This window comes from Nomascus leucogenys, chromosome 3 (genome assembly GCF_006542625.1).
Source record: "Nomascus leucogenys isolate Asia chromosome 3, Asia_NLE_v1, whole genome shotgun sequence".
Lineage (NCBI taxonomy): Eukaryota > Metazoa > Chordata > Mammalia > Primates > Hylobatidae > Nomascus > Nomascus leucogenys.
The window spans coordinates 16,647,725-16,660,435 of record NC_044383.1 but is presented as its reverse complement, the minus strand read 5'-3'; the positions used below and the strand labels follow the sequence as shown (position 1 = coordinate 16,660,435).

At 36.6% G+C, this 12,711-nt stretch overlaps 1 protein-coding gene across 6 annotated transcripts in view; it reads right to left on the bottom strand.

Moving 5' to 3' along the window:
- Window positions 1-12,711, bottom strand: part of SHTN1 (shootin 1) — a 122,497-nt gene that overhangs the window by 15,138 nt on the left and 94,648 nt on the right. Inside the window, exons 15-16 of one of the 6 annotated variants that reach the window (XM_003254995.4) lie at window positions 8,432-8,552; window positions 3,867-4,059 (exon numbers count right to left, since the gene is read on the bottom strand). The exons of 4 other annotated variants lie outside the window; for them this stretch is intronic. In XM_003254995.4, coding sequence (XP_003255043.2) covers window positions 3,867-4,059; window positions 8,432-8,552 — 314 coding nt within the window. Of the gene's footprint in view, window positions 1-3,866; window positions 4,060-8,431; window positions 8,553-12,711 lie in introns of those variants that run through there. One more of the 6 variants, XM_030806523.1, reaches the window with a different exon arrangement.

Below are 12,711 nucleotides of genomic sequence, written 5' to 3'. Positions count from 1 at the left end.
GTGGCGGAGGTTGCAGTGAGCCGAGATCGTGCCATTGCACTCCAGCCTGGGTGACAGCAAGACTACATCACAAAAAAAAAAAAAAAAAAAAAAAAAATTCTATAATTTAGAATTTTCTCTCTTTGATTCCCACCCATTGATTGGCCTGAATCAGTGAATAAAATACCTTACTATATTTTAACATTATCAGATTTAATCTTAGTCAACAGAAAGAGCATGAAAGCAAAAATGAGGTTTGCACTTAATGTGCCTGGCCAGCCCTTTACCTCTTATAGCATAAAGGAACATGATGAGCATAATTCTGATCTAAATTATAACCAATCGGAATTCATAACATTCACATTCACTGTGAGATTTAAGATACTAGGATTAGATGGTATATACTTATTAGACATAATTAACAGGACACATTTGGAAGCTAGTATTAAAATAGAAACAGAATAAATTAGGCTTTCCCAAGCCCTGATTATCTTTTCCTTTCTTTTTCTTCTTTTTTCTTAAAAACAAAACAGAAAAAAATACCCTTGCTTTGCATATGTTGGTGACAGGAACGTTAATTTTAATTAATCCTTATAATTAAGCATTAAAAGTGTTCTTATAGGTCCCTAGGAAATAAATCAGTATATCTTTGACTTTATAATTTACCAGAGAGGAGTTAATCAATTATATGGAATCTATACATATGTTGATTTTAGGAATTTATTAAAAGAAAAAAAACTTTCTAGGTATAGTGTGATGTTACTTAATTTTCTGGTTAAGTGAAGATCTTACGCAGAAAACATCTTTGTCTCTACCTTTACACTTAAAACCTTTCTTGGTAGTTTTGCAAACTTTCCTGTCCATCTGAGGCCAATCAAGTGAGCACAGGTGAATCTTTCTTTTACAACTGGGTATTCTGTTGTCTCTGATAACTTAATTTAGAGTAGGCACAATGGCAAAAAAGATATGCAAGACTGAGCTGAATATAAATGATTTCCAGGCATTTAAAAAATGTTTTAAAACCAAATAATCCAATCAAACAAAAACCTCTAATATCAAGCTTGTGTGCCTATGTGACTGTCGAATAATGGGAGAATGCTGATTGAGTACTGTAGTTGATATTCTACTATTTTATTCATACTGAAAATGTGCTCATTCATTTATTCAAAAAGAATTTATTGAAAGCCTGCCATATGGCAGGAATTGTTCCATGTGTGTAAGACACATCAGTAGACAAAACAGGAAAAATTCTTACCCTCATGGAGCTTACATTCCAGCGGGGGAGAGAAAAAATACAACAATAAATATGATACATATAAAGTATATAGTAAGTTAGAAGGTGATCATTGCTCTAGGGAGAAATGACGTAGGATAAGGGGGAATCAGAGCTTAAGGGAAGAGCAGTTACAATTTTGAATAGGGTGGCCAGGGTAGAGAAGGCCAGGCCTCATAGAGAAGATAACATTTGAGCAACACATCCATGGAGGCGAGGGAGTAAGCCATGCAGCTCTTAGAGAAGACCATACTAGGCAGCGAAGGGCCTAGGGTGAAGTGGTACTGGGACAAAAAGGCCAAAATGGAGGGGGAAGGGAAGTTAGAGTGGCTGGGGCTGGTGTGTGTGTGTGTGTGTGTGTGTGTGTGTGTGTGTGTATGTGTGTGTGAGAGAGAGAGAGTGCATGCATACATATGTTGGGGCAGTAATGTCTGTATTTAGAGACAATGTCACTGGCATCCTCCCTTGAACTTGATTCAGGTCAACAGCCAATAGCGCCACTCACATGAAACAGTAACGGTGGTGTTGCCACAGATAAAATAGAAGTGTAACTACTAGAATGCAAAGACACTTTTTAAAAGCAAAGGAAATATTTTACTTATTAATTGCTGACCCAACTTCAAAGTGCTTTGACAGGCCAAGTCTATAAAGTAAGAGAATGTGGTTAGTATAATAGAGTACTTATTAATAAGTCAAAGCCAGCCAGAAACAGCACTGAAAATAACCCTTCTTATTCCTGGAAGCTACGCCAGTTTCAGGGGATTCTGACAAATGATACAAACTGTTAAAGCTTATATGTAACTACATTAAGTTAAACTTCTTTTAGTCATTAAAAGGCTTAAACATAAATGAATGAAGTGTGCCTGTCTGGGTAAATAATTACCCTATACATATACAGAATTCCCAGATTAATCTGGATAGTCTAATTATACTTAAGAAACAGATTTTTCCAGAAAGGTGCTCTTATTTGATAAATTACTGTCAATATGAAAATACACGGCATCAATTATTTTATTTAGCTAAAGAATGTCAAGAACCAAATAATCGAGCATTAGGTTTCAAAGTTTAAAAGTTAATACAGCAGTCCAAAACATTTGTATTAGAGCTTTAAGTAGATAAATTAAATTGGAATGTGTCTCTTAAGCAGTCATTGAACAAGCAAGATGAGAAATAAATTGAGCTTCACATCCGCCTTTATGGCATCTAACAACTGTGTCTGTCAACACATGGATCCTTTTCACTGTCAATTCAACACACATTTTGCAGACCTTGGGCCTGCAATTATTTCATTTCCTTTCTTGGAAATGTAATTTCCACTTACTTTTGGTGAACAAAAGGCAGACAAAAGGAGGAAGGAGTTGCAGTATTTTCTGATTCAGATTATCTGTGTAAAATGGTAAAGGAAAAAAATCTATACACACACACTGAAGCATTTATCAGAAACTAACTTGTCTCAGCCAAATTGCTTTTGTGTCTGGATATTGGTTCAAATGTAGCCAGACTGTTGATGTCAAATTAGGTGTTAAACAAATTTAATAGGAAAGATGGAGAATGAATATAGATCATCTTTCTGTTAGAACTGTTCAAATGACTCTAGTCAAAAGAAAGGAAACACATGACTACAGGAGAAAATGTGCTTTTAAACACAGTGAAATTAGATAAAACTGTAAATCAGCAAAGAAGGCCATTCATTCCAGAAGAGAAAAAAAAGTTAATAGTAGCAATGAGAGAATGCAAGAGAGGAAGAAAATACCAGTTGGCAAAAATAGATCCAAATTGAATTTCAACTTCATTTGTCCAGGTTTCACCTTTTAAGCTAAGACAGCTAGAGTTACAAAAAAGGGGTTCTTTCTCTCTTGATAGGACAGGAAATCAGAGGTTTAATTAACCATGATTACAATATTCGGCTGATCTGATTTGTCTCACCTCTTCCTTTTCTTTAAGTGACAAACTAGCTGACATCCTGGCAAGAGAACTAAAGCAAAACTGTAGACTAATTTCAAAAAAGAGCTGCCATTGTTATAAAACAAATTGATCCTCCACTAGATCTGTCTGAAACACATTCAATAGCAGGATTAACTCTTTGACAATCAAAGTGCCACTCTGAAGCAAGTCTATACAGATAATTCTTTACATAGTATCTTTTCATTTTCAGGATAGAGCAATATTAGGCACATCTTTAACTGAAGACTAGAAAAGAAGGTTGTAAAAACGTGCCCTTCTAAGTAGCCTCTGAAAGATCTAGTATCTTCTTGGGCTGCTCATGAACTATTAAGAGGGATGATCTATGTATTTAATCCTGAAAGACTGATTAAGTGTCTCCTGATGCAGAGTCTGTATCATCCAGAACAATTCTTTGTGTAGAAGAACCTGATTACCAAACCAGTTTAGGGGAAGTAATTCTCCTTGTACATGGTACTTGCTTTGGATCTGAATGAGATCTCTTAGCTAGGACCCTAGAATGAAAAAACTGGCCCATCAAATGAAAAGAAGAAGAGAATTTACTGGCGAGCCAAATCAAAATCTCTCTAAAGAGAAACAAATCAAAGAAACACAAAAGTTAGTCATTATAGATTCTTCGATACACCACTTAGTAAAGAGCATCGTTACTTACTGAAACGTAACCTTGGAACTTGTGCATCCTTCCAATTTACGGGGCCCTTCACCTGGCTCAGGTGTTGGGGGGGACGGGCTGTTGAATTCTGCCTCCAGAGTTTTCTTGTTCAAGGCTGTTTTTGTTACACTGGATACAGAACCCAACACTGGCATGGATTTGGACTCTGAGGTGGCTAATATCCCAGTTGGACCTTAAAACCAAACACATACCTCGAGTTTAATAATTCTGTATGATGCTTATTAATATGGCACCGAAAAACAGATTAGCTGAAAATCCCTCAAGAAGTGAAAAGGCCAAGTTTGTTAAAATTTGAAGAGCATGCTGGAAAATGTTCTTGTTGGAAATCTGTTCCGCTTTAGTGGTACTACTATGTTTCAATCTACCAGGACCACGCTGAGAAATTGTGTACAGACCTTTAAGAAACCACAAAATCCCAGGCCACAATTCCCTCACTGACCAGGGTCCTTCATAATACTGGAATTGTGGAAAGTCTTTTCCTCTCATAGAGTATGGCTTTCTGACAGCCCTACTTGAACCATTTCGCCTCTCAAGAGTTAATTCTTCCCAAAACTCAGCTCTGCATTTTAAACAGAAAATGGAACCATGTCAAAAGGCTGTTTCTAAAAGGCTCATGAAGGCTTCTTGAGCATTAAACAGTTTTTATGAACATTTTCATTTTAATGTGAATGAGAAGTAAGTGGATTTATTTCCTCTTAAAACACAAAATCATAAAAATTAAGTGGGAAAGAGTTTGGCTATTTACCTTTTGGACTTTTCTGCTCTTTAGGACAGAATTTAAAAACTGTAATAAAACTTGTTACTGGAATTATTGGCATATCAACCTAAAAATTCTGGGCATTGAAGCCAGTCCCTAATTTTAGGTGGAAAGATTCTATCCTAGTCAGTTTTTCTCAAAGCATGATTGTAGTAAGTGCTTCTTGAAACCTCAGAAGGAATGCTTTTAAAACAAAGAGATTTATGAAATAAGTCACAAATATGCAAATTAAATGACTATTTCTAGAAACAACGTGAGAGGATAACCTTGAAATGTGCCAGTAAGAAGAGCACAAAACTTGGGTGTCTCTTGGGTGTCTATCCCTAACAAATGTCAGATCATCTTAAAATGGAAAGCACTAGTGGGTATAATCCAAAATGCTAGCTAATCCCTGACCATTGGTATTAAGCTCTGGAATGCTATTCTTACATTTGGATTTAATGTGCCTGATGTACTCAGTATAACAGTGTAACATATCAACTCTAAAAATGAAGGTCTAATTTGAAAAACCTACCTGAGAGAGACTAAAAAATTGTGAACCCATTCTGTTGGACACCTGTCTGAGCCTTGCTCTATGCAGGTGACACAGGACCTCTCTGTTCTAGTGGAAGCCCCAGTTCACAAAGCATTAGTTTCTATCTTCCCTATTTAATTCACCTATACTCTCTAGGCAGACAAGTTTGGACATTATTGGATATTTTTATCTAAAAGGCCTTTTCCGGCTGGGAGTGGTGGCTCATGCCTGTAATCCCAGCACTTTGGGAGGCCGAGGCAGGCAGATCGCCTGAGGTCAGGAGTTAGAGACCAACTCGGCCAACATGGTGAAACTCTGTCTCTACTAAATATACAAAAATCAGCTGGGTTTGATGGTGGGCGCCTGTAATCCCAGCTACATGGGAGGCTGAGGCAAGAGAATCACTTGAACTCAGGAGGCAGAGGTTGCAGTGAGCCGTGATCATGCCACTGCACTCCAGCCTGGGCGACAGAGAGAGACTTTGTCTCAGAGAAAAAAGAAAAAAAGTCCTTCTCTTTCCAGCTATGTCAAGCCTCATGTTGCATGGAGCTGTGGCAGTTAAGAGAGAAGGGCAGAACAGAAAGATCAATTAATTTTAGAGTTCCTGAAAATATAAATATGAAGCTGAATTCAAGATTTGCTTCTGATCAGCTCTATTCTGCCCTTGGATAAGCATGGACTACAACACTAGGTAGCTTTAAACAATCTGTGCTTGTAAGAAAGATCTGCTTCTGAATACACCAACACATCTTCTGCAAAAAGGAAGGAAAGTAGTGAGCTAAGCTACAGCTCTTATATTGTTCTTATATACAAAAAGACATTTTTAAAAATGTACACCGTTTAAGAGTATTATTACTGTATCCTGTTTAAGATACTCAATGTTCTCCAAGAGGCACTTGCTGCTCTTTGAAATGTCAGTTTGGTAGACCACAAGGCTAGGTAAAACAAGGGAACATTAGTTAGATGCCTAAGAAAAATCCTAAGGAAAAGGGTACAACATCCTTTGTCCCTGGGGGAGATAACCATTAACCTGAGATCTTAGCTCTGCAAACTCTCAGGCTGTCTCTCTTCTGATGTTTCCTTTCTCTACTTTTGACCTCACATTTACTTTCCCAAAAGCCTTTCTGGGCAGAAGAAAACCACCCCAGAGATTCAAGTACCTGAGACACCAACCTATCCAACTCCTCACCTCTGTCACCTGACTCCCACCATGCAGCTCTGCGGCTTTACTTTCTTCCTTACTTTCCCCCCTGGAATTTTCACTTTGTCACTCCACAGCCTTTATAAAAATATTCACATGGTAAAAGCCACCTCTAGTTTGATAATAGAAAAATGTTTGTACCACCTAAAAAATGGTATGATTTCTTTTTTAGATGGTAAGAGTTTATAAGTTTGTTTCCTTCCTTTTTTTTTTTTCTTTTGCTTTGGCTATTAGGAAACTCAAATGAAATTTCTGCTCAATTACAAGTCACTCCCTTAGTGTGTGTTTGCTCTCTACCTCACCAATGAGTTCTCATTTTTCTATTCATTTATTAACAATTCTATTGAATATGTATTTTCCATTCTTACTGCCCTAAAATAATACAAATATTTGTATATTGGTGCAATATAATACATTAAGTGAAATATTCCTACCATGTTCACGAAGTGTGTTCCTTTCTGTACTCTGAATTATTCAAATTTCCATATTAACTAAAATAAAAACCTTTGCTCACTTCTTCCATTGAAAACTAACTCTGAAATGAGAGTGTTGCACATTTTGACCAAATTTGTGAGTGAAGTAACAATGTTTCTGGAGAAACAAAAAAGCCAGTGGCAAAACACAAAATGTGAATGACATAGCACTAAAATGGCACATCAACAAAGTCCTTAAAAATAGCAATGTTTACATGAGCACTTTAAGGCTGAAACGATGAAAAGGATGACTCAAGCACTGATTAAGTCACAAAATGAATAACGATTATATGTCACGGGGAGGCTGCATAATGCTCGCAAAGCCATTCTAAGAAAAAAAATGTTATGGTACCCCCTTAATTTTCCTGAGGTAGTTGTTTTGGGGGGCACAGTAGGAGGGGAGAATCTTTATAAGATTTTCATAATAGAACTTCCAAACCAACCTAAAAACTGAATGGCTGACTTTTTTTTTAAAGAAGAAAAGTTTCATCTTCTTATAATAAAAGTTTGGTTGGTATTAAGCCACTTTGGGTTCAAGGAATCAATTTACTCAATTATCTGAGTAAATCTCTCTCTGAACATTAGAACTTGATGATCAAAAACCCATCTTTAATATTCTTGCTACTTAAATTTGGTCAATGTGACTCAGTACTTTCCAGATTTAAACTGTTACGATAGACTACTTGAAGCTGACTGAACTCAATCTAGAAGCTTCAGCCCATTAGCTGTGGTTGCTGATTAATTTTACTTTAAGGTAGTTTTTTGAAGTCGGCTTCCTACCTGGTCACAAGGGGAAACCTCATAAAGGTTTCCGTTAATTCCCATGACCAAGCTGATGAAACCACTGAAGACACGCACAGTTCTGGGATACATTTGGAGGCCTAATACAGACCTAATGTCACACAAATGTGAACTGTGAGCTCCAGACTTGCTCAGATGGTACATAATAGTCAGTGACAGAGCTTGAATTTCCCAGTCACTCAGTTCACAGGCAGGCACAGTAAGCTAAATGGATACAAAGAGTAAAGATGATTTTCCTGCATTTGTAACTGATGTGTAATTTCTACTGCAACTACTAAATGTGTGCTCATTTTGTGCCATGCACATTGCTAAGCATTTTTCACATATTGCCTTAATCTTTAGAATTATCCTATGAAGCAGTGCTTTTATTATTCTCATTATATAGATGAAGAAACTGAGGCACAAAGAGGTTCAGTAATTTGCTTAAGGGCAACCAGCTAGTATACAAGAGAACTAGGACTCAAACTTGGGTGGTCTGGCTCCAGAGCCTGTACTCGATGCTATATTGTTGCCGAAACTCTTCCTGAATGTCTTTACACAAGGGCATCTTGCATTAAACAAATCAGATCTATAAATGCCTGGTTACCTACAAATAAGTAAACACACCAATAAATAAAAATATCTAAGAGTTCTTATGAGATATCCATAAATATCTCTACCCATCCCGTACTTCTCACTCACATTAAAAACAAATATTTTAATAATAATTTTTAAAAGATTGTTTCATGTAAAAAGAGACTTAGAAGAAGATGTTTCAGAGATGAAGAGAAGGACTGTGGAGAATTCAAACCGGCTTACTACTGCTATCTGCTTCTGCTGTCACCTTTCTGCGACGCAAAATCCTTTCTAACTCAGTTTCACTGTTTTCAGGGTCAAGGGATTTTAAGCTTCTTGAACTAGTGGATTTGTTAAGTGTCCCCTAAAGTGAAAACAAAACAAAAACAAAAAGGTTAATGTCTTAATACAATATACAAAAGAATATAAAAATCAAACCATGAAAACATTACCAGAATTTGAATGGAATTATGAAACAAAATGAATTTGCTATATATTAATATTTTTTAAATGTGCACATTTTCAACAAGACAGAGTGTTGGATCATTTAAGAAGATGCTACTGATGGTGTAAATGCTAGCTTTTGTTTCAGAAGAACAGTACAAGAACACTTCTGGAAGAGGTGACTATATGAAATTCATCAGTGGGAAGGTACCTGCATTGGGACGGTTAAGATGTGATGTGTGTTGACTAGGTGGAGAAGAGAATTGATATATTAAACTCACCTTAGAAGGAAATCTTTATATGGCAGCGACAAGCTACTAAACTGAAATCACAGCGGCACTGAAAAATGTGTGACTGATCCTTCAGAGGGTAACCCTGGCTGCACACCTGATGTCCGTGGTGTCATAGCTGTCAAAGGAGGCACATAATGCTCTCCAGGGGCCGACCCAAAGAAGGGCTGCGCTGAGCAGATCTTGACTTCAGTATGAAAGGAAAGTTATAATCATACAGAGAGGCAAGCAAGGGTCGGCATCTTAACTCCACATTCCTAACACAGGAGACAGTTAATGTATTATTCAGGGCCCAGAAGACACTGAAGGAAACAAGAGATGCTATAAATCTGTACTCCTGCTGAAACTGATACTGGCTTTCAAGAAGACAGAGAAAGATCCATGTTTCCCTGCTCTGGCTCCTCCGGGAAGTATGTTACAGAGTGAGAGCTATGGTTTTCCATCTCCATTACTAGTCAAGTGTTTGTACAGAACACTGGGTGACGTATTTCTCAGTGATATATAAGGATTTAATACATCAACAAGTCTTTCATAAGAGATGCCCATTATTTCTTTGAAATGGTCCTTCTCAACTGTGCCACATACTTGGGAGGCAGCGGAGGGAGGGGACGGCAGGAGAACCATAATCTTTTGATCAGAGGAAATAAGAACCTCAAGTCTGGTATAACTTGCCAGACTTCATGTCAGAGTCAAAAGGCAGCTTTTGTCCACCAAGGCTAATAATCTTGCCAGCCTTTGTAATGTTTGAACTCACTAAGGACTTGCCTTAATCCTGCTCCCTCCCTGCCTGCCAACTACCTGAAGGATTCTAATAATTCTACTGGCTAAAAACGGTAACCCTTGTTTCTTCTTTAGCATATAAAACAAAAAAAAAGGTGCTTGTAAAATCAGATGGTTACAAATCTCATAATTAACCTCTATTAAGAGGTTATGTTATTTTGTTTAGGGAAGTTTTTCCCTAACTGCTTAAAGTTACAGAAAAGTAACCTGTTGTCAGGGAGGAAACTGACTAACAAGATTAGGAGATTATATTATTTTGCTGTCAGCTGCCTAATCAACTGGTTTGCAAAAGACTTAAATAAGGCTCATATTTTCATCAGGCATATAACTTTTTCCTTAGAAGTATCTCTTTTTGTTTTTCATTTATTGTGTAAATACATTAAAAGGACTATCACATCACATGTAACACTATAATGGCTTATTTTATCATTAAAATCTGGTTTGTTTCTTTAACATTGCTGATATGCTTCTACGTGTAGAAGAGTCACACCGTGAGGTATGACCGATAGTGACAAGATACAGAAAACAGAACCATAGCCACTTTACATTTGAAAAAAGTACTACAACAACTATTCCCATATCATTTGTATTTATAATTTTTAAAAACTTACCATCTCTATCATTTGTAAACAGATATTTGAAAAACATATGGTCATCACTACTAAAATAAGTTGTAAAACTACTACATTGTTTCAATAGCAAGGACACTGTGTAATTTTTCTCAATGGCTTGATTTAATTCAAGGAAAATTTATGTGTGTGTTCGTACATACATACATACCTTTCAAGGTATCTTTTATTGATGAATGTATCTTTCACAATATTTTCTAGTTTTTTATTTGGATAATGGCATTATTTCCTCAAATTCTTGACTGTAGTAAGCTACTCTCTCATCATACCTGATTACTGAAGGAATCCATTTTCCATGTTTTAACCCTTGAATCCCCAACTTCTTTCTCCATTTACTGACAGATGTGGTGGCTTCAGCTAATAGATGAGTAAAATTTCAATACAAGGACAATTGTGGAGGAAAGAAAGGTTTCTGCATGACTCTCAACTGAAATGATGAAGAGCTCAGCTAATAAAATACCAAGACTATTTTAGTTATCTCTTTATATTAGAATCATAAAATTTGAGAATCAGAAATTAACTTAGAAACTGTGGTACATATAATTCCTTCACTTTATAGAAAAGAGAATTCAAATTCAGTGAGCCTCAGGGTCTGGGGACAGGTCCCACAATAAGTCATTGATAGGGCTGGATCTAGAACTTAGATTTCCCAAGTCCCAAACCAATACTCTTTTTCTACCTCAAACCACTATGATCATTTAACAATCTTAGGCCCCATGTTAATTAAATGTTCATAATACTAACTAATCTAATTGTCAGGCAAAATTAACTATTCAAATATTTCTGGGTATTTTGGAAAACTGAAGACGTCTGAAAAAGACCCGTAATATAACTTTTTAAAAATTGCTTTTAGTTCTTTGATTTACAGCCAACTGAAATTGAGAAGAGAATTTTGATTTGTATCAATCTATTCTTCAGCAATCACCACTGTCACTTAGAGTGGCTTTTTAAGTGACTGGGGTGACTCAAAAGGTTTCATTTCCTAAGCCTCAAAACCTTTTGTGACTATGAGAAATGGACTATACATATTTTTATCTACAAAATATCCACCTTTAAAACTTAAGTGGAAGTAGGTTTGGAAAAACGAGGTCAGTCAATACTGAGACATTAAAAACTGGCCTGAAAATTGTTCAACTCAGAAAATAGAATAGCGTTTTGAAACTCCCCCAAACCAGAGACTTGTTTTCTACCTGTGGGCTAACTTAGCAGAAGGCCAAATCACTAAGTCTTACAACTTGGGTCACATTCCGTTTCATCAAAAAATAACCCACACTGAGCTTCTTTCTGGTTCTGTTCTACAATAGAACCAAACACAGTGTTTTTTGGTTTCTTGACAACCCCTGGTACCAGTGCTTGTGTTTTTCAGTACACAACTGCAGGCTTTTTGTGTTCCATCTTAATTGTTTCTTACATGCCATGATTGTGAGGTTGGCACCATGTGCTTTACAGGGTACTAACTTCAATAATCCTAATAGTCTGAACTCCAACAACGAGCACCACTAAAGACCCAAATGTCTGGCAGGTCGAGCTAGGAGCTTTCTTTTTATCTTATAATCTTATAAGAATGTGTGTGGTTTATAGGCTCCAGGTGACAGGGAATTACAAATAGTCCATCCTCCCTCAAAGAAACTTCTATGGGGGAAGAGGAGAACTGCCACTTGGCAAAGAGTAGGGGAGAGAATCATGAGTTCTACTTTTTAAAAAACTTAATGTAAAGAAATAATATTGTCAGAGTAGTAACTCCTAGCGATACATTAATGCCAGGTAAGGCAGTGAGATCTAAAGATAGATCCAAGGCAAGAAGGATGGGGGTAATTTGCACTAAAAAAGATGTCTTAAAATTTTTTATAATTTATAAATTATTTCACAAATTTCTCTCCTTGAAGTGGCACAAAATTATGGTGAATATGGTATTTAAGAGTAATGCTGTAATTCAGTAAACTTGCTACCATGCAGCATTCTCAGAGAATGGGATATCTTGGCTAATCAAATATTATCATATGTACCTCATAGAGCTGTCTGATTTTCAAAATTAACCTAATTTTTAAAAAGTCAAACTCAGTACAGTCTATTCTTTCACTGTTGACCAGAACTGTGCCCCAGGGGACATCTTTATGAACATGAATTAGCATTATAACACAAACACAACAAAAGAGACTGTCATAGGGAGTTCTCCTTAATAGAACACTGAATAACAGACTTTTCTGATCAAAGAATCCATTAGATAATCACCACATGCTTTTTCAATGGCTTTAATACATTATTCTGTAGGAAGGCCACCACTGTTAGCCAGTGATACACCTCTCTTCAGTGCTAATCCCACTCACTTAAAACTAAAGCAAACTAATTAAGCCATTCTGGGTTAAGTCTACTGTTTAAA